Here is a 20,121-nt window from a genome sequence, read left to right as displayed (position 1 = left end):
AGACAGGTACATGCAATTATAAGTAACACAAAGATTTCACCATCAACTCCTTTGTCAACCAGGGAATTATCAATAATACTATAAAGATTAGATGAATTGCTCAAAAGGTGAGTTATCCAATCAAACAAACTCCCATTCAAACCATATGAATAATTGTTAATTTCAATGGGTCCCTTCCTTGTAATTAGCTCAAGAAGCAGAATTCCAAAGTCAAAGTCATGCTTTTTAACAAAACCCAACTCCCATACCCCATTGTCTACAAAAGACCCGTTGCTTGAGTCACATACATTTGAGAAAATCCAAAAGAAGTTTTTCATTACCGACAATGAATCAAAATCAACAGGAACTTCCAATTCAATTCAAACAAAATCAGAATCTAGAAAAAAACCCATTAGTCTAAACCATATGAAAGCACAAAAAAGATATAGTTGAGACTGAAAACACTTGAAGAAGTTTCAAGATTAACAATAGAAAAACAGCTACAAGGACCATGGAGATGGGAAAAAAAGTAACAGGAAATAATAATAATATAAAGCCAAAAAACATCCGACAATGAAAATTTGTTGACAAGATACAGCTATACAAAGATGATTTTATTATTCCTCATCTCAGAAATTCATGAAATTGTACTAACCAGTCTGATTTTCTCAATTCCTATTGCCGAAAAAAATCAGGAAGCTGAAATGGCTGTTTCTCAATGCCACACTTGCCCTGCAAAAAAGAATACCCAATAATGAGACACAAGTAATTGCAGTAGCAAAACAGAATGATAATTCTGCAAGAGTAAAAAATTTTCAAATTTAAGAGGAATTTCGCCCGAGCATTAAGCACAATGGAAAGGCATCTATAAATTCAAAGCAAATTAGTTACACTACAAGAAAAAGGGCTATTGCGGCGGTCTAGAACCGCCGCTAAAGGTACATTCGACCTATAGCGGCGGGCCGTCCCGTCGGTGCTGCAGTGCCGCTATAGGTAGATTACGGCGGTCACTACAAGCGCCGCTATAGATGTAGTTTTTAGCGGCAGGTGAATGTTTATTGTGGCGGGCATAAAACCGCCGCAATATGTCTTTAGAATTCGTGGGATTCACTTTTAGCGGCGGGCAAAGAGCGCCGCTATAGACAAACTTGCAGCGGCGGTCACGGACCGCCACTATTGGTCCCTACCTTTAGCGGCGGGTGCATGACCGCCGCTATATGTCTTAACCTTTAGCGGCAGGCGATAAGCGCCGCTATAGGTATTTATTTAAAACATAAAATGTGAACCTTTAGCGGCGCGTTTTGACCGCCGCTATAGGTCTTTTTTTTTTCCAGTGAGTTTAAAAACTGCTGTAAATGGTTCAAAACCTGTTACAAAAGACCTGTAATAGTTTTAGCTCTACTAACACAATACCATAAATGTAATTAATTAACACCACCACAAATGTCTTGAAACTAACATAATATTAACATAGAAATATATTATCAAATACATAACATTGTCTATAACCACCATCTTAAAATTAACAAAAAAAAAATGTGGTCATTTGAATAAAACAGCTGCTGAAATTAATCTAATACTATAATCAAAATTCTAAAGTGTTTAAAAATGTCTTTCAACACTTGCAAGAAATGCGGTTGTTCTTCCATAGTTCTCTGTACACAAAAAAGTCCAAGAACTCCAAGATAAAACTTATAAGCTTCCTGGTTGATAAGATGCGGCTGATGATTTGGGGAGAGCTAGAGATTGTTCGATCAGAGGAGCATCCTACATACAAAGTATGATTACTTAATAAGTGTATAAATAAAATAGAATGACAAGAAAATATTATCAAGGTAAAAAATGGGAACAAGTTAAATGAAGACATGTTTCTTGATCTTTTATGTGAGGGACACCTCTCTTTGCAACTTCCTAGTTTTGAAATTACCAAGCAGAGGCACAACAAGACAACTAATGAGATCAAATCAAAATGATTGGTGTTGGGAGGTCCCTTGATATAGAATTCAAAGGATGCAAAGCTGTCACCACATAATTCCATAAACATCTATTAATAACATGGTGCTTCTAGAAATCTTTTTCCTTCACCACCCTTTATCAATGTTACATATAAATAGATTCATACCGTCACAATTCACAAGTAAATACTAATTATTAAATCAATAAACATCTTTCCAGCTAATGTAATTACTAAATATGTAATTATCTTTGTAGCTAATTACCACAAGTAAATATTAATTAGCAACCATACATTTAACGTTCCTTTCCTACTACATATAAATTGACACTCAAGTCATTTATTATACCTGATTGCATTGTGTAGTTTGTTACATTTGTTGAAACATGCGAGCCATTCTTTGCTCCATTCTTTGCTCCATTTCTTCGAATTTACTAAGTTTTTCCTTCATTTCATCAAAACCTGCTAGTTTCTCCTCCATAGTAGCCAAGGAAGCCTTCAATTGTGCAACTTCGTTGTCCCTTGCTTGACTTGATCGTATTTCACTGTCCGTGAGAGCAGTCTTGCTACTTTGACCACTTGGGGTTGGACCAAATCCTACCCCACGAATGTGACCTTTGTGCTCCTTACCCATCACTTTTGCAAACACATCATCTCTTGACCATAAAATACTACCACTTGTGTCAGATGACTGCAATTGATTGTTAGGGTCAACCAACAAATCCTTCATTTTGTCCTGATATGAATTTGAACAAAACAAAAAGAAGTTAGAAATCATATAGTTAAAATGACCCCATAACATATATATACATATATATAGGATAGGACAAGCACGCACCGATAAAACTTAGAACGATGCAAAAATTATGCACACAAAGCTAGTGTCCCCCTCACCACAACCGAAGGCACCAGTACCAAAATTGTTGGTGCTACTTTGCCACAACAACCAATAACCCCTAAGAGAAAATTGACATTCTACAAGCAACTCACCACATGAACGTCTTTAAAAAAAAAAAAGGAAGTCATATACATCCATTATGTGGCATTATAAGGTCAACGTATAAATGGAAACAAACAGATTTCAAGGATTTAGATTTTATTGTTGCCGACGATGGAGGAAACACTACCCATATGTGGTCTATTTTAAGCTTTGTCCCTACTTGAAAATCAATGTATCACAACTCATGTCCTTAAGAAAAAAACAATATTTCTAATTATTACATATGTTAGTACCAAAATATATGTAAGATTAAAACTAATAGTAAAATTAAGACAAGTATAATTTATTACATAGGATCTATATACAAATCACTACCCTCATGATTTTGGTATCCACTAATGGTAATAGTTGCGATTGATACAGTTTAAAGATTCTATACAATTGAAAACGTTTTTTTTTAACCTTACTTTTTTTGATTAAAAATTGGAGAGCATTTGTTATGTAGATTCCACATATGGTAGTAGACTATTCTAATTATAAATTTTACAATAGAAGTTATATATATATATATATTAAGAACATAATGTGTTCCAAAGTTTCGGGGTGTATATAATGACTAAAATTGTTGTAATAAAAATCTTAGCAAGTTGTATATATACTCTAAGATTAATTTGCAGCACTACTAGCAGTCACCTAATATGGTTACACTTTATGTAAGTTGTGAGTAATTAATATCTTTACACTTTATGTCAATATATAAGATTGATAAGTTGCCTAATTGTCAAGATGATATGGTGCCACTAGAAAGAAAGAAAGAAAAATTACATTATGATTATTGTTTCTTATAGTACGATATCACTTTAAAATTTCGTCATCTTTCAATTTTTTGACGGTAGAATCATTCATAACATTATGATTATTGTTACATTATGATTATTGTTTCATATAGTATGATATCATTTTAAAGAATCATTCATAACTATTATCATTGATTCAAAATAGTTACACAAGTGTTCAAACAACCACATGGGATTTCTTCTTATGCTTGGTTTTTGTCAAAAAAGACATGATAGTTATACAATATTTTGCAAGACCTAAGACTTGAATTATTTGAATAAAACTCATCTTTGAGACAACTTTGTAGGGAAAAACTATAATATTGTTTCTTGAATTCCTATTTTGTTTACCCCCAACTATAATGCAGAAATTACTTACCATTTTTTCTTTCATTACAGGATTAACTGCAGATCCATCTTTACGAGTATGTAGAATTTGAAATAATACTGCACGCTCTACGGGATGTCCATCCGTTTTTGCCTACATTATGAACAACATATTTATGTAGTAATGAATATTGGTTCCACATAAACTTAGGAGAAGTCAAAATCATTTAAAAAATAGTCATAATACTTATTACCTTTTTTGCAGCGTGCATAGCATAGCCACACGAACCACCAGTATGTATGTCATCCTGTTTAGAGCGACGGTCCTTATTCTTATCTGACTCTATCTACATTCAACAAAATTACATGTTTATATACAGTATGTTTTATGTATCTAAAGCTACTTTTAGCTAAATAAAGCCACTTTTAGCTAAATAAAGCCAGAATGCTCAAAAATATCATTTGGTATAAAAGAATGAGAGAAACTGCATGCTAAAGGTAATAAGTTTTGGCTGAGCATCTTTTATCATGGAGTGAAGAGACCCAAGTTTCCCATGCTATTTCATTTACAGGAGCATAGCATGCCTATATCTTCCATTTGGACTAGAAGCTCAATGATTGATATAACAGTACTGATTTAATGATGAATACTTTTGATAAATGAAAACTAGGCACTTTTAAGAAAGCTAACTCATTTTAAGAAGAATCATTATAGGCCAAAACAAAAAATCTTAAAAGAAAGCTAGAACCTATTAAAAAAATCTCCACACCACACACTTGTCTTTGTTTTTGAACCTTGACAAACCAACAGTTACTCCAAGACTTCTACCAAATGAAACAAATATGAAATATGAAACACAACTTCGATCTCATATATACCAGTTTCACAAAAAGCCCACATAAAAGTTCTAACTAATCCTATCTGAAATAATTAGCTAATTTAATAGTGTGAATATTGTAAAGAAGTATATAATATAAAGTATGAACAATATCTATTACGTACTGACTATTATACACAATACAAATATTTTAGTTTTTAAATTGAAATCATATCTATTATGTATGACTAAGTAGTAAAGGGAAAAAAAAAAAAAAAAAAAAAATCACAAGATTCATGACATTAAGTAGTACTAAACTACTAATAGTATGTGTGTGTATGTGTGTGTATATATATATATATATATTTTTTTTTTTTTGAGAAGAAGTACTCATAATATTTTTATTTATTTATTTGATAATAGTATCTTAGTAATAAAACAAGAAATCAAAAATTTTATTTCTTATTTCATGCGGGGTTAAAATGTAAGACAAAATTGAAGAAGTATAGAGGATGAGGGTAAAAACAGAAAACACATAAGAAGAGGGGCACGAGTGATGAGTCAGACTTGAATTGGAAGCAGCAAATAGAGTCAGAGACAGAGACTCATTTTATTTTATTACACAGTTATATTTTTGAAGCCCATTTCATTGACAAGATCTGGTAGAATTCTAAACCAAATACATAATTTCATTCACATTCTATGATTCTAACTTTCAAAGAAATATATAAATACCAAGAAATGAATTTTACATCAAATAATAGGAATGCATTCTTTGAATTTAAAGATAAGACAAATGAACAAATTGCAAGAGAGAGGAAGTTTTTTGATGATAGACAAAAATCATGTCAAGCATCTTAATTTCTTAATATGTATTTGAAATGGTCATGGTAGATTCTCCTGTTTATTAAGGAAAACACATCAATCTGCGAGCATGCCCTTTAGAAAGGAACATAAACCAAAAGGAAGTCAATCTTATTGGAAAAGGCAAGAATTTGTTTTCAATAAATTATTTGATTTCTAGTGAGCTAAACATGGGATCAATGATTCCCATTTTCCTGGCGGAAATTTCCATTGCATGAGACACTCAACTACCTCAATTCAAAGCATTTCCAGCAGTGATAAAAGTAAACTTGAATCGGTCAAAAACATAGGCCTATAAGGGGCAACACATCTCTAGAATGATCATGAGGTTATCGGCTTCTATTTTTCTTATTTAATCAAAGTTACCATTTCCACTGCTCTGTAAAGCATGATAAACCAAGTTGAAATGTCATGTACAACACAAAATTACAAAGGAATGATTCAATTTTCACAGAAAATTCAGACATAAGCTGAATGAATGACATAATGAGAATCACAAAACATAACTGAGCCCACACCCATAGCTTAAGTATAGTTCTTTAGCTCTAGTACATTAAGTTCCCTAATTATATTCAAACACATGGTTGCATTGACCAATGAAGCACAAACAACCTTATCTAAATCTATGCAACAAAGTCACCAATTACATATAATCTCAAGGGGCAAAGCTTAAGTATAGTTCTTTAGGTCTAGTACATTAAGTTCCCTAATTATATTCAAACACATGGTAGCATTGAAAACTGAAGCACAAACAACCTTATCTTTTTCTAAGGACAATTAAACACAATGAAGCTATGTGTTTGAATTTAATTGGGAAGCAAAATGTACTGCACCTAAGAAGCTGTACCTAGTTTAACCCTAATCTCAAATATAGCACTAAAAACCTATTTCAATCACAAATAAAATATTCAATTCCCAATAAAATAAAATAAAATAAACCCTAATGAATTTCTCATTTGTCTACTAAAGGCTCCATTTCGGTTTCCATATAGAAATTCCAAAGTCCAGCACAAGTATTTAGTTTAGTTAAGTAAAAAATTTTCATTTTCCTAGCAAACCCAATTGCCATTTCTTTTCTTCCCTTCAATTTTCTCCACAAACAAACAAAATCTCAATAGAAGAAAAATACAACATGCATAAAACCCATATAACCACATGTAACAAATGACAATCAAAAGCGAAAAAAAATTCAAGATCTACGAAGAACCCAAAATGGGTGAACTGGTGTCCTTATATTTTATAATTATTTCATTGTATGATTTTTGATATGAATCTATACAAATATTCTTAATATTTCTTATTAATGATTGTTTTAAATATATATATATATATTTTCTATTGAGATTTTCATACTACCACAGAACTTTTTTTGAATAGGGAAATACTACCATAGAACTTTAAAGTGCAAGATACAAGCCTTTTTCTCATAATAACAGTTGATGTAAGACTGACTTAATGGTCTATTATTTTATTTATAAAAGAAAGAAAGAAAAAAAATGGGAAGAATTTTGATCCAAAAAAATCAGTGAATAGAAAAATCCAAAAAAAATAAAACCACTGTGAATGATCCAAATGCACTATACCAATAGCAGCAAAACAAAAAACAAAAAGTTAAAAAGAGTAAACTTTTAAACAAGTGAATCCTAGACAAACTTCCACATGTTAGATGCATTTCAACCTGGCAGAACCTAAAATTTGCCAATCAAGGATCTCCAGCACCAACACATGTGCAACAGATGACATCAGCACTTTGAGAAATCTCCTTTTCAGTTGCCCGCTTCAGTGCTTTGTAGACAGCATTCTTAAATCAAGCTGTAATTAAATCAGTAACATATATTACCTCCAAATAGTATAATTTAGAGCTGAGAAAAAGAGAAAACAAAAATCATTTAAGATAATATAACTCTCGCAGATAACCAATATAAAAAAAATATAATAAATTAAAAAAACAAAAAAACAAAACACAAATTAAAACAAAGAAACACAGCTATAATGAAGAGCTGCAAGACAGAAACTTTGTAAACTGCATCCCCCTTGATTGATTTTTGAAATTAATGATAACAATGCAAGTCACATTGTTTTGCTCTTGTAGTCAATTTTATGGACTATATGTGATCGTTAATTTGAACAGTTAATCACATGTGAGATGCAATTTAAAAATTGTGACAATTGGGGTTATGATTATAAGTATACGTAGTTTGGCTGCAAAGTGTAGGCACACGAAGTTTAGGGTGGTTTTCTATGACTAACCCAAAAAAAATTTTTGAGTTTCTTTTTTTGTTTTATTTTATTTTATTTTATGAGATAAGATTCTTTTTCCCTAGTTACTGAACCATATTATGCAGTAGGTATATTGGGGATTTAAAAACAAAACAAAACAAAAACTAGAAAAAGGTAAAGCAAGTGCTAAATTAGTATTGTAATGTAATACTATTTGTCACAACTTGTATGATATCCAAAAAAATTAGTTATAATTAGAGCCTTTTTTAATAGTCTAAATAACTTAAATTGACTTAATTAGAATTAATGCACAAGTTTATATCTTAACTCAATCCATGCCTTTCCAATTATGTGATAAGGAAGGGAAAAAAAAGGGGTAAACAGATAGGGAAAAAAAAAGGGGGTAAACAGATACTTTGATGTCACTATTTCAGTATATTCATTGCCATTAATTACCAAAATGTCTTTTTTTTTTTTTTTTTTAGATAAGAGATAGAAAAATGTCTATCACTTCTAACTTCTAAGGTGTAAAACTTGGAGTTTTCCTGTCAGTACTAAACTTGGGGTCTACCAAAAACAGATATATATAGAGGGCAATTATAGGAAGGAAGGGCTAATATAACTGGAACAACTAGCACTGTCACATCTTTAATACAACGCCTTTTGGGTGAAATAATAATAATAATAGTAATAAGACAAAGAAGAAACAGAAGATGAATCAATGTGCTTATCCTTATCTTACCCTAATTACCCTGCCAGGCATCATCTAGAATCACGTGTAAATTACCAAATAAATTTTAATGCGGAGTGTAACATATACTTGACAAATTTATTACATTCATCCCATCATCATTCAATATCTGACTGATCAGAGATATATTTCAACAAAATGCTCTAATGTCTTCCAACAAAATCTGAATCGGAACAGATTTACCATCAGCCAAAGACCAAAAGACATCAAGGTCACCAAATCATCATGTCTAACCCACAAAATTCATTTCCATCTATGATCTAAGGCAGTATTACCATATTCAACCAATCTTTCTAGGAAAACAAAGAGAAATAACATTTGAAGAAACAAAACATACCAATAAGCGCTGTTGGTTCAACCCACCATTTGATTCAATAATTAGGAAACCATTTGACTTTGGCAATTCCGAGAAACCTTAAAGCATAAAAGACAGCACTCAGCTACTCATAATTCCTTGACACGCAAAATGTAATTCTAAATACAACAAAAATGAAATATTAGGAAACACAAATAGTAATATGATGAGGCATGTTATCCTCTGCTATTAGAATTTCCTATAAATATTTCACTCCTAAGTTAAGCATAGGGCCAATTAAATCAAACATAGCATTACACATTTAAAAAAAAAATGGTATATGCATTATGCAGCATACTTCCAGTCATTCAATCCTACACTGAAATGCAAAGCTATAGCTGAAGCAACACATTATTGGTCTCTCAAACAGGAAGAATCATTCTAAACCACTTGAGAGAATAACACGTTCAAGCCAGCAACATATAATTCCCCATCAACTATCAATATCATATGCAAGTTTTGACTAGGCTATTTGGGATGATGACTGTGGGAAAAGACACATGGTTAGTATTAATATCTTCAAATCACTATGAACACTATCATATCTCATGTTTTTATTGTGATTGACAGTTCTCTCTCTCTCTCTCTCTCTCTCTCCACAATGTGACAAAACTACTTCTGAAGCAATAGAAAACTATAATTGATTTAAAATAAGTCTAGCCTCTACTACAATTGAAGAAGAAATTAATTTCCAATGACGCAACAAACAGATTACATTCATTTAAACTTCAGAGAAACATGAGCGCAAATTCAGTTAAGGAAAATGAAAGCTACTTCTTAGCATTATATTCTGCACCTTAAATTTGAATATTCATAAACCAATCAAATTCAGACAAAAAAACCACCATGTTTCCATTGTTTGATTTCAGAAAATCAACAAAACAACATAAACAATAGTGTTTAATGCCCAAATATAAATAAATAACAACCAACCCAACACTATCATAAGACAATATACAATAGTAATTCAAAGTTGGTAAATCAACAACCATAACTCAACACAGATGTAGCCATGTGTGGTGGAGAAAGAAGGTAGGGGTTGTCTACATTTTCCATGCAATGCCGACAGACATTTCAATAAAAAAAGGTGTCGGTATGTAGTTAGAATGCAATCAATAGATAATGTGATCCTAAGACTCTAGCTAGCTCCATAACTATAAGTTTACCTAGTACATAATAGTTGATCCCTTAAATTTATTCCTGTAGTTTACAAAACCCGTGGTAAACTGGAGCTATAAAAAGGGTACAAATATTCTGCACAAATAATTTTTATACTAGTTCAAATTTTTTTTTTTTTTTTCAGTTTATGATGGTTCCAAGATATCATTCAGCAATGAAGATAAAATTAAACTCAATTTTCTATCTTTCTTCAAGTTAATTTTGCAATAAAACCAAAGCAATTAATATTGCTTTGACTGTACAGTTATCACTACAGACCAGAACAAACATTTTCACAAACACCTACCGTGCATAACTATAAACTATCACAGAAAGTACTAAATTTTTAGATAATTTACCACCCATATAAACAAAAAACATCTTCCCAAATAATGTGAATTCAATTTTAATAGCCAAGAAGAAAAACCCAAAAACCACAGCCCAAATGTCATTGAAAAAATCAACACAGATTACAGATATGATTATGAATATTTATACACACCTCTCTGGCAATGAAACCACAAAATGGGGCAAAGATTTTTCAATTTCGTTCCTTCAAATTCAACCGTGTTAATTTACTCTTGTGTTGGTGGGGGAAATGGGATGCCACTATTCAAAAACCAAAACAAATCAAACCATAATAATAATAATTACAGCAAAGAATCAGAGAGAAATAGAGAATCAGACTGAGTGAGAGATAGACAGAGCGAAGAATTTCTTCATAAGTGTCAATCGGTGCCAAGATGAACCTTGAGGACTTCCTCTTTTGCTCTTTTGACCAGTCTTTCGGTCCTGCTGTGTACCAAACAAGAAATTAGGGTTTCAATAACAATAAACAGAAAAAAGAAATAGGAATCGATGAATGCAAAAGAGTTGTGCGTACCTAGATTAGAGAGATCTTGGTAAGGGTTTTTGATGATGCAGTTTTTATTTGACACTGATTAGGCACAGGAAATTCCAGAAGATAATATGAAACAAAAGAAAGAAGATATTAAATTACACACCATCTCACATAACAATCATAACTGTCATATAAAATGAATTAGTGAAACATAATAATAAACCTGTCAGATTAGCAAGCCCTTCATCACCTATCCCACAGGAATCCAAGTTCAAACTTTCCAAATTCATTAAACCTGCAAAGAAGCAATAACACACAAAAAGAACTAGTTTGAAGCCACTCCCTAAAAATCTAGGAAGAAATATCAAAGGCAGCATAAAAATAGGCCAGTCAGACGATAAAATTTATAGGGAAGAAATATCTAAAATGAAAAAATTGAATACTTGCAAATTAGAAAAATGAAGTAACAGTTATCTCATCATATGTGGTGTTTGACCAACAAAGCAGCTATTATTTTTTTATCCAAGGAACAATTCATTTCAAAACTGCCTTTATCATTTGGATGTCCCATTGTAAAAGAAAATTAAACTATTAGAATTTTACAAAGGAAAAAACAGAAAATCCAACAAAACCCAGGCTAGTCCTTTACTCCAAAAAGGTTTAAGTATTTCTTTTTCAAACAACCATCACCAATAGATCAAGAGTTCTTCATCCACAATATTTCATTATAAATGAAAATGTAGTGTTCTAAGTCATTTTAGTCAAGGTTGCAAAGAGCTCCCATGTCCTTTCATTACTGAGTGAGGAAAAGAATGAAAAGGTCAAAACTAAGTAACAAGTTAACACAAAAACTTGCTCAGACTGAGCTCACCCTCATAAATATCACTTAAGGATCCCCCACCGCCAGGGAGCAAGGTTCTTAAATATAGTTCGTCGAGGTTCCCTCCAGAAAAGATGTTTATGCAAGGAAAAGAGCATTCTTCTCACATAAATGGTGGATGAACTTAATCTATGAAGCCTACTATAATGTGTGAGACGTAACATTGCTAGTGAAATGTGGTTGAATTACTTGTCTATGCAATGTAGTAGCATGTAATCAGAACCATAATAAGGAATACTAGTTTATTGAAACCAGCAGCGAATCACTACAGTTTGTAGAGATTAAAAAGACCCAAGTTTAATTTAATTAGTGAAGTCCAATTCACAAAGAAATCATCTTCCTCTAAATGTTGAGGTAACAATCCATAAAGACATAAGTAAATAGATACTAGAATAAACCAAGCATATATAACTTAATAACTAGGCACATAAAAGGGGAACTCAAATCACAAAATCATATCTACTCGTAGTACTCCTGGTACTGCTTGAGAAGCTGAGCACAGCCAGACAATGCCTTCTCCTTCATGAAGCCCATTGCATTAGCAAGACAATTTTTGTGTACAACATCACGTCACATGTCTCTATGGCCTCCATTTTCCACCTCTATTTCATTATTTTATTCATTATGTTAATATTTAATCCAACAATTATAATATTCATTAGAACTTCCCAAAAACAAAACTTAGGCCAAGGGACCACAAACATACATGACCTACTACCACCAAAATTTATATACTGAGAGAGTCCCAACAAATTTGACTTATATATAATAATAATAATAAAATAAATAAATAAATAAAAATAGAGTCCCAATGGATTTGTTTAAGCACATATATGTAAATAGAAGATCATGTGCATCAGTTAGCCACTTTAACACCCAAAGCAGCGAATTTGTAAGCACCCTAACTCTGGCAATAAAATTTTCACAGCATAAGTAAAAAAGTCTATAATACAATCCAATCATGTTAGCATTAATCATAGTAAGTTCTAGTTAGTGAGTATACGTAGGAAAAGAATTCTTTTGGCATAAAAATGGGAACTCACCTTATCCAAGCTTTTCTCAAAAAAAAAAAAAAAAAAACCTTATCCAAGCTAAGTAATTGTATAAGGCTTGAGGTTCCTTGCTTTCTCAGGACCTAAATAATTAAAATGTGATTTTCAATTCTTTTCCCATCCATTCTTTACATTAAAACAGTTGAAACTTCAAAAATATGATTTTCACTCCAAAATCCAAATTTTACTGGGGAAAATTATAATATAGAACTAAGTCAACTAAACTAGAATGCTCATAACTTAGACACGTTTAAAAAGAATTAGGAAAATGCTAAAGCTACTATACAAATTATCAGATCAACAACTTAATAACTTTCTTAATTTATTTGTTGTGTTCTGTTTAAAATACAATAACCCAGTTTGTAAGAACTATGTATTTTGTTTTGGGATCATGACAATCTAAATTTTACAAAGCAGAGGAGACAAACACACACACACACACACACACACACACACACAAGTACAACAGCATTCCAGAGGAATTTAAGAACAACAACAGAGAAGCTGAATAGACCCAGTAGAGTCACACCATCATAGAACAATTTTTTCACACAAAAATAAATAAATAAATAAATCACAAACACAGAGAGAGTTTTTCCTTTACCTTTTTAGCAGAGACTGGAATCGTTGATGGGTATTTAGAACTTGCTGTTTGCAGAGACACTGGCTTTGCAATCTCTGAAATCGTCAGCAACAAAAAAATAATAAGCATACCTGAGAAAGCCCTTACCCACCCATTAATTAAAATTACTTAATTAACCAAAAAAAAAAAAAAAAAAACATCTTTACCTGAGAAAGTGAAGGGTTTACAGTGCCATCGACCAACCTCAACAGCTCTTGAATTTCCTCTAAATCCCTAGCCGCTATTCAAAAACCAAGCAAATAATCAAACCAAGATAATAATAATAATAACAGAAAAGAATCAGAGAGAAATAGAGAATTAGACCGAGTGAGAGATAGACAAAGCGATGAATTTCTCGCGAAGCGTCAATCGGTGCCAAGATGAACCTCAACCAGTCTTTCGGTCCTGCGGTGTACCAAACAAGAAATTAGGGTTTGATAACAATAAACAGAAAAAAGAAATAGGAATCGGTGAATGCAAAAGAGTTGTGCGTAACTAGATTAGAGGGGTTTTTGATGAGGAGCAAGCCGCCTCCTGTGGTGGCAGTGCCGGTTTGAGGTGATGAGATTAGGTAGCTCAAGCCATGGGTTTCTGTCAAGAGAGTTCGGATGAGATAGCAAAACGAAGGAAGGTTCTAGATCACGGGCATGAACCGTTAGGGTTAGAAATGATAAGAGAAATGGGTCGGGCTAGACCTGACCCATTTGTTTTTGGACCTAACTAGGCTCGATTTTTGGGTGGTAGTGGTGGCTGTGGTCGGGGGTTGGGAGGTGGTGGCTATGGCTGTGGGTTTGTGGGTAGGGGTAGAGATGAGACACTGAGGAGATTTTCGGTGTCTGAGAGAAAGAGAGAGAGTGTGGGAGACTAGCTAAAAACGAAAAGGCGCTAAAAATGAACAGGGACAAAAAAAATAGAGGGAAAATTTAGGCCGGGTGGGGGAAATGTAAGGGCCTATTGCGGCGGGTCATTGACCCGCCGCTATATATATGCTATCGGCCCGCCGCAATAGATCTCTTGTACAGCGGCTGGCCCAATTCGCGCCGCAATAAGGCTACCTATAGTGGCGGTTTTGGCACCCGCCGCAATAGGTCCGCCGCAACTGCTCGATTTTCTTGTAGTGTTGGCAACTCAAATGTAAACAAATCCCCAACATATATCATGCAAAATTACTCTGTTATAAAACTAAAAAAATTAAATTTCCCCACAAATAGCATCATACAAATATCAATGCCCCCCCCCCGCACTAGCAAATTAAATGCATGAACAAAGAAATCATTTAAGGGTGCTCATTGCCAAATACCTACAAGTCCAGTCTCCATGATTGTCACAGTAGCTCCCCTACAAGAACCACATATATACATATAAGAGAGACCTTATCAACTTGATCTTCCTACGCCCTATTCTCTAAATTCCACAGGTTCACTATTTCCACAAGTCATGCATGCACATTTTAAATTTTAACCCACTAGTCTTCAATTCTAGTGATGCTTACTAAACTGCAAAAATTTACATTTCTGACACCAATGCCTTGGGAGAGGCACAGTGTTCCTTTATGATTTCAAAAACACCAACAACTTCGAGTCTGCAGAGGTTGCATCCCAAACCTGGAAATGAATAAATTGTATATAACCACAGAACAATAACGAGAAGAATAATAAGAAGAAACAACAAAGCACAAGCAAATATCCCTACCTCAACAACATCAGGCCTTGAGCAAATTTGCTTCAGTTTAGCAATCTGCATCTGCCGTTGTAGCTGAAAGATGAAAACAGAAATCCTTTAGTCTTTTATGACAAACTGCCACAATCATAACAACTATATGAAACTATACAAAATATCGATTGATATATTTATTAACAAGTCATATATACCTTCTTCTTGTTTGACACGCCTTTCTCTTCTTGTGGGTTATCCTGTTCTTCCTCTTCTGAGTTTGAGTCAGCCTTCTTGGTTGAGGCTACATTTTCAGTAGGTTCATCCTTGTTATCATTATCCTGAATGGGTAGAATAATTAATGTATCATATCAGGCTCATACTTCTCCCAGCAGAAAATCGAATCACTTAAAGTCAATATTACATAAAAAGAAGGGACAAGGGAAGATTCCTTTAACCTGAGTTGCAGTAGTTTCACGGAAACTCAATTGGCTAAAAATCTTTCTAAATTTTTCATCCATTCCGTCATCAAGCTCAGCAGGCTCTAGGACATACTCCACTTCAACTTGCGGAAACGCCTACAAATTTCCAACATATAAGAGAAATAAACATGTTCAGAACCATGTAACAGAACTTAATGATTTATAATTCATTGGACAACATGAATATGGGTATCATAAGATCTTAATACTCTTTTTTCAAGCTAATGCAAAACCAGCTTAAATTGAAGACGAAATTCATCTATCTTATTCAGTTTTTCTTCTCTGGTAATGTGAAAACTAAACTGAAATAAACTCTCAATTAAACCCCATCAGAGAGAGGGAAAGATTACTTTGTTTCCAAAAGGGTTACCTTTTATCCAGATTGCAAATATCCAAATAAAAAATTTTACCCCCATAAATGATTACACCTTAAAGAGTTCAAGCTTATATTCCTTTTTCTTCAAGTTCAAGAACAATTACTTCATTGCTCAATTTCAAAGATATTCGTGAAATATTTTCTTTAATTTAAATATTTTTTAATAAATCTCATCAAGTGCTAGTTTCCTATAATCTTTCTCTCGTTTTCCTTCGGTTTCTAAACAAACAAACAAAGCAGGAAATAAATCACAAAGAAAAACTCCATGCTCCACTCAATTCAACACACGTAAAACCTAACTTCAACTATCATAAACCAAAATCCACTAAACATTAAGCAACCTTTGTTATCACAAATTCCAATTTTCCATACAAATGAAATCACACACCCAAAAAAAAAAAAACCTGTTGAGGGGGCTTGGGAGGCGTTGGAGTTCTTCTTCTGCTTACGGCAGCGACGGCCTCGTTCGGTATAGGGTTAGGGTTAGAAGAAAGATCTCCATTGGCAACGGCGCCGTTGGAGTGGTAGAGTTTCCACAGCCATAATTATAATTTAATTAACACAATTTCCTTCCTCTCCTCGCTTCACTTCAGATCAGAGAAGCGTAGAAGATAAATTTGAAGAGAGAGATCAGATTTTCATCTTCTGGGGAAAATCTTTGAACCCGTTTTCTTGAATTGCGTTTGTATGTTTTTGTGGTAAGGATAAGGAAAACCACTTTCTCCAGGAAAAATTCCTGCGTTTGAAGATGGCTCTGTGAAAGCGAGAGAATTTTTTGAGAGAGAAAAGTGAAGGAAAGTGTAGAAAGGGTGAGGGAAAGTGAGAGAGAGAGAAATTTGAAAAGACTGAGTTTTATAATTACTAGCCGTTAGCGTCTTGGCACGGTTGCACGTGCGAGTTTCTTTGATGTAAACCAAAATGACATCCCAAACGAAAAGCTAGCCGCTACTGACTTTTCTTTCTAAAACAAATAGTGATTTCAAATTTTTTTGGTTTATAAAATTTGTCAAATATAGTTTATCAAATTTTCCTATGTGCTTTCAAATACCAATTGATGAAAGAACTGTTTTCAAAAATTTCTCTCTTAAAATTTCCCCAACATTTAAAGATTTTTTTTTTTTTGAGAAGATTTAAAGATTATTTTTGGTAAGTAATGAAAATATTTCATTAAATAATTTCTTTTTTATGTTTTGAAAAATTAAAAAAACTAGACCCACCAAGCAACCGACCATTTTCCTCTTTTTCTCTCATTTGGACGTATAATTAAAAAAAAAAAAGATGTATAATTAATTTATTATTGCAATATATGGTGTTCACAAAGTATTACTAAACTCAACAGGATTCTATACTATACCTCTACCCTATTTAAAGCAATATATATATATTAGGTGGTCAGCACTCTAGTGCAATAAATGTCTAATTCTTTAAAATGAATAAATATTGTCTTATAAAATGTCAATATGAATCATAAAATTAATCCATTTCAAATAAAGAATATTTATGATGAATAAACTTACTTAATGCTAAGTGGTAGTGAGTTTTAACGCTAAGGTTTTGGCTTACTTTCAGTACTTTTTTAATTGAAGATGTCATTTTATTTTAAATACACAATAGTAATTGGTAGGAAGTTTTAATTTCCGCATTTTTATTTAGTTAGTGGTTGATGTAACATTTTCTTATTAAACCAAAAGAAGATTTCAGTTAAAAAAGTACTAGAGATAAGCTAAACTCAAGAAGTAAAGTAAAAATTTATGTAACTTTTATTAGAGTTTTGGTTTATTTATAAGTTGTTAATAATTAAAAACTTTCACATGGCAAGTAATTCCTCTAAGTGAAATTGTTATTACATGGAAGTAGTAAGAATGTTTAAAGAGAATATTATCAATCTAGTTTATTAACTCAGGTTTAACAATTTACCTTTATTCCCATCATTTTCACATTCGCTGTTAGAAGTGGCTTTGTGTGGCACAAACTTGTTACTTTCTTCCACTCAAAATCTAAAAGCAAAACTATAATACTTAACGAACTTTTTTTTTTTTTTTTTAACTTGGTAATGCTTAAAGAACTTACCAATGTTAGTTGAGATGAAAGATATATGATAAAGTTTCTGAATTAACTTACATTAAATTGAAATTACTGAGTAGTTATGGCCCATACCGTAAAAGATGATGGGCCAAGCATATGCAGGCCCATGCCAAAATCCTAGCAGTTAAGTGCACAAATTTGTATTATGCCTACATTTCTATTAAGAGAAATGTGCTATCGGAGAAGCCTAATTACTCTACTTTGATCAAGTAGGCCATGAGCCTCTCACTTATTTTCTTAACATGGGTCTAGCATTAAGTATGAATCGGGCTTTATAGCCCATTTTTCTTTTCTATACGGATCAATCTCTACAATCAATAAGACATTATTTATACAAAATGAGCTAATAAAAAGTACTCAAAGGCCAAAAACTAACCCATTTTTAGCTTTCATTTAAAAAAAGATTTTCAAATGTTGGTCTCAAAAGCAACTGAAATTATATTTACTAAATGTTTTTCTTCTTCTTCTTCTTCTTCTTTATTTATTTATTTATTTTTTAATGACTTAATGCTACATTATTCATATAATTATCTAGAGTTATGGCCCCTGTCTCTCTGTCTCTCTGGAAGCCAGGTCTTCCATTGGACAGTAGAAGTGTTTGTCCCTTCTTTTTGAAGGAGAGTTTGTTTTGTTGTTTCTATCTTAAGAGTGCATTACGTTTTCTGCTTCTCTTTTTCTTCTCCTTTTCTCTTAGGGTAACACTGTTATCCGTAATGGTCTTTCCTTTGTGGGGGATGGGGAAACAGTTTCTGATAGGTCTTGCACTAGGGATTTTTTCTCTTCTTCCCTTCTTTCCCTTGGCCCTTCACACTATGTACGATCTTGTTATTTTCTGCCACCCTAAGGAGGCGGAGGACGGCGGCGAGAGTGAATCTCAGATAGGGGTCATTCCGAATATGGAAATCGATTTTGGTGGGGAAGACAATACTGCATACGTTACAAACGTTACTCATGGTGAAGATATGGCTAATCCATCCAATATGCAAGCGTTGAAATACAACAATGATACGGAATCATTGGCACAGCTAGAGGGTATTAATTTTGAATTATTGGTGCCAAATTTGGAGAGCATGAATCACGGCATTAAAGAGCTCGAGGTGGTAAGGTTTGGTAGTGATAAGGGGAGTTTGGAGGAATTTAATGCGAAATCAAATATCGGGGTTCCTGGAATTAAGGAGTCATCTGTTAAGCTAGCCACCTTTCAATGCATAGTAATTTCAACGGTTGAGATTGAAGAGCAGCCAACCAATGTTAGAACGTGGATGATCTGGCATCGCAGGAACGCTCTTCGGATTAGTGACAAACCAGTCCCAATCCTACAGGTTCTACAAGATGCTCAGTTTGCACAAGCATCTTATGTATATTCAATTCCTCCAAAACCTCCAGACAGTGGCAGCCTTGCTGATCAACACACAGGGTGGATTGCATCAATGGCAGATAGTGTTTCTCTGCCCTTTTCTGTTGAAATTACGATGACGGTTTGGACAAAATGGACACACCGGAATCGAGTCAGAACTAACCATCCTTGTTGTAGTCCAAATCAGCTCGCAAACATGGCCAAAGAACTCCTAACGGAGTTCTAGGCGGTGCAACAACCTTCTCTACCATAGTCCACACTGATCTGAGTTCGTTGGAGGAACTATCTTGGACATGGTAAAGGCAAATTTTGATGGTACACCATTCAGTAGGGAGCAGAAATCAGGGATTAGAGTTGTTTTAGCTAGATGTTTTAGTAAATTACACTATTCTCATGTTAAGAGAGAGAGTAATATGGTTGCTCATGTTTTAGCTCGTTTTGCTTTAAATATTTCAGATTATAGTATGTGGATGGAAGATGTTCCACCACAATTTCATTCTTGTGTTGTTAGCAAACTTTGATAGTATTCATTAAATAAATGGCACTATGTTGATTCTCATTAAAAAAAAAA

The 20,121-nt window shown here is 33.2% G+C and overlaps 2 protein-coding genes and 1 long non-coding RNA gene across 6 annotated transcripts; all 3 read right to left on the bottom strand.

Annotated features, from left to right (window-relative positions):
* Window positions 1–1,423: 1,423 nt before the first annotated feature.
* LOC115989166 lies at window positions 1,424–11,233 on the bottom strand. 4 transcript variants are annotated; one of them, XR_004091831.1, is made up of 9 exons: window positions 11,086–11,233; window positions 10,952–10,997; window positions 10,705–10,811; window positions 9,027–9,103; window positions 7,397–7,530; window positions 4,291–4,383; window positions 4,089–4,190; window positions 2,283–2,669; window positions 1,424–1,746 (listed from the first exon to the last, which is right to left on the bottom strand). XR_004091831.1 is itself a non-coding variant. In XM_031112829.1 (7 exons), the coding sequence occupies exons 5-7, from the start codon at window positions 4,306–4,308 to the stop codon at window positions 2,304–2,306; spliced, it is 486 nt and encodes a 161-aa protein (XP_030968689.1). In that variant the 5' UTR covers window positions 4,309–4,383; window positions 7,397–7,530; window positions 9,027–9,103; window positions 10,705–10,811; window positions 10,952–10,997; the 3' UTR covers window positions 2,195–2,303. The 4 variants fall into 4 exon arrangements, 1 of the variants encoding a protein (XP_030968689.1); XR_004091832.1 differs by having other exon boundaries at window positions 10,952–10,994; XR_004091830.1 differs by lacking the exon at window positions 11,086–11,233 and having other exon boundaries at window positions 10,952–11,071.
* Window positions 11,234–11,265: 32 nt separating this feature from the next.
* On the bottom strand, window positions 11,266–13,839 carry LOC115989167. The gene is made up of 3 exons (XR_004091833.1): window positions 13,765–13,839; window positions 13,580–13,653; window positions 11,266–11,338 (listed from the first exon to the last, which is right to left on the bottom strand). It is a non-coding gene; the product is annotated as an uncharacterized LOC115989167 (long non-coding RNA).
* Window positions 13,840–13,972: 133 nt separating this feature from the next.
* LOC115990121 (splicing factor 3B subunit 2-like) lies at window positions 13,973–18,037 on the bottom strand. Its single transcript, XM_031113979.1, has 6 exons — window positions 18,026–18,037; window positions 15,709–15,828; window positions 15,469–15,591; window positions 15,290–15,352; window positions 15,095–15,201; window positions 13,973–14,002 (listed from the first exon to the last, which is right to left on the bottom strand). Exons 1-5 carry the CDS (start codon window positions 18,035–18,037, stop codon window positions 15,148–15,150), a joined length of 372 nt encoding a protein of 123 aa, XP_030969839.1. The 3' UTR covers window positions 13,973–14,002; window positions 15,095–15,147.
* Window positions 18,038–20,121: the final 2,084 nt, after the last annotated feature.

This window comes from Quercus lobata, chromosome 5 (assembly GCF_001633185.2).
Source record: "Quercus lobata isolate SW786 chromosome 5, ValleyOak3.0 Primary Assembly, whole genome shotgun sequence".
Taxonomy (NCBI): Eukaryota; Viridiplantae; Streptophyta; class Magnoliopsida; order Fagales; family Fagaceae; genus Quercus; species Quercus lobata.
This window is presented reverse-complemented; position numbering and strand designations above follow the sequence as displayed.

Bases quoted from the DNA above. Each gene is read 5' to 3' on its own strand.
- LOC115989166 (XM_031112829.1), bottom strand. The intron at 2,670-4,088 runs GTAAGTAATTTC...AATTCATATCAG, and splicing joins CTGTAATGAAAGAAAAAATG to GACAAAATGAAGGATTTGTT.
- LOC115990121 (XM_031113979.1), bottom strand. The intron at 15,592-15,708 runs GTTAAAGGAATC...CTACCCATTCAG, and splicing joins GTGAAACTACTGCAACTCAG to GATAATGATAACAAGGATGA. The intron at 15,353-15,468 runs GTATATATGACT...TTCATCTTTCAG, and splicing joins GCGTGTCAAACAAGAAGAAG to CTACAACGGCAGATGCAGAT.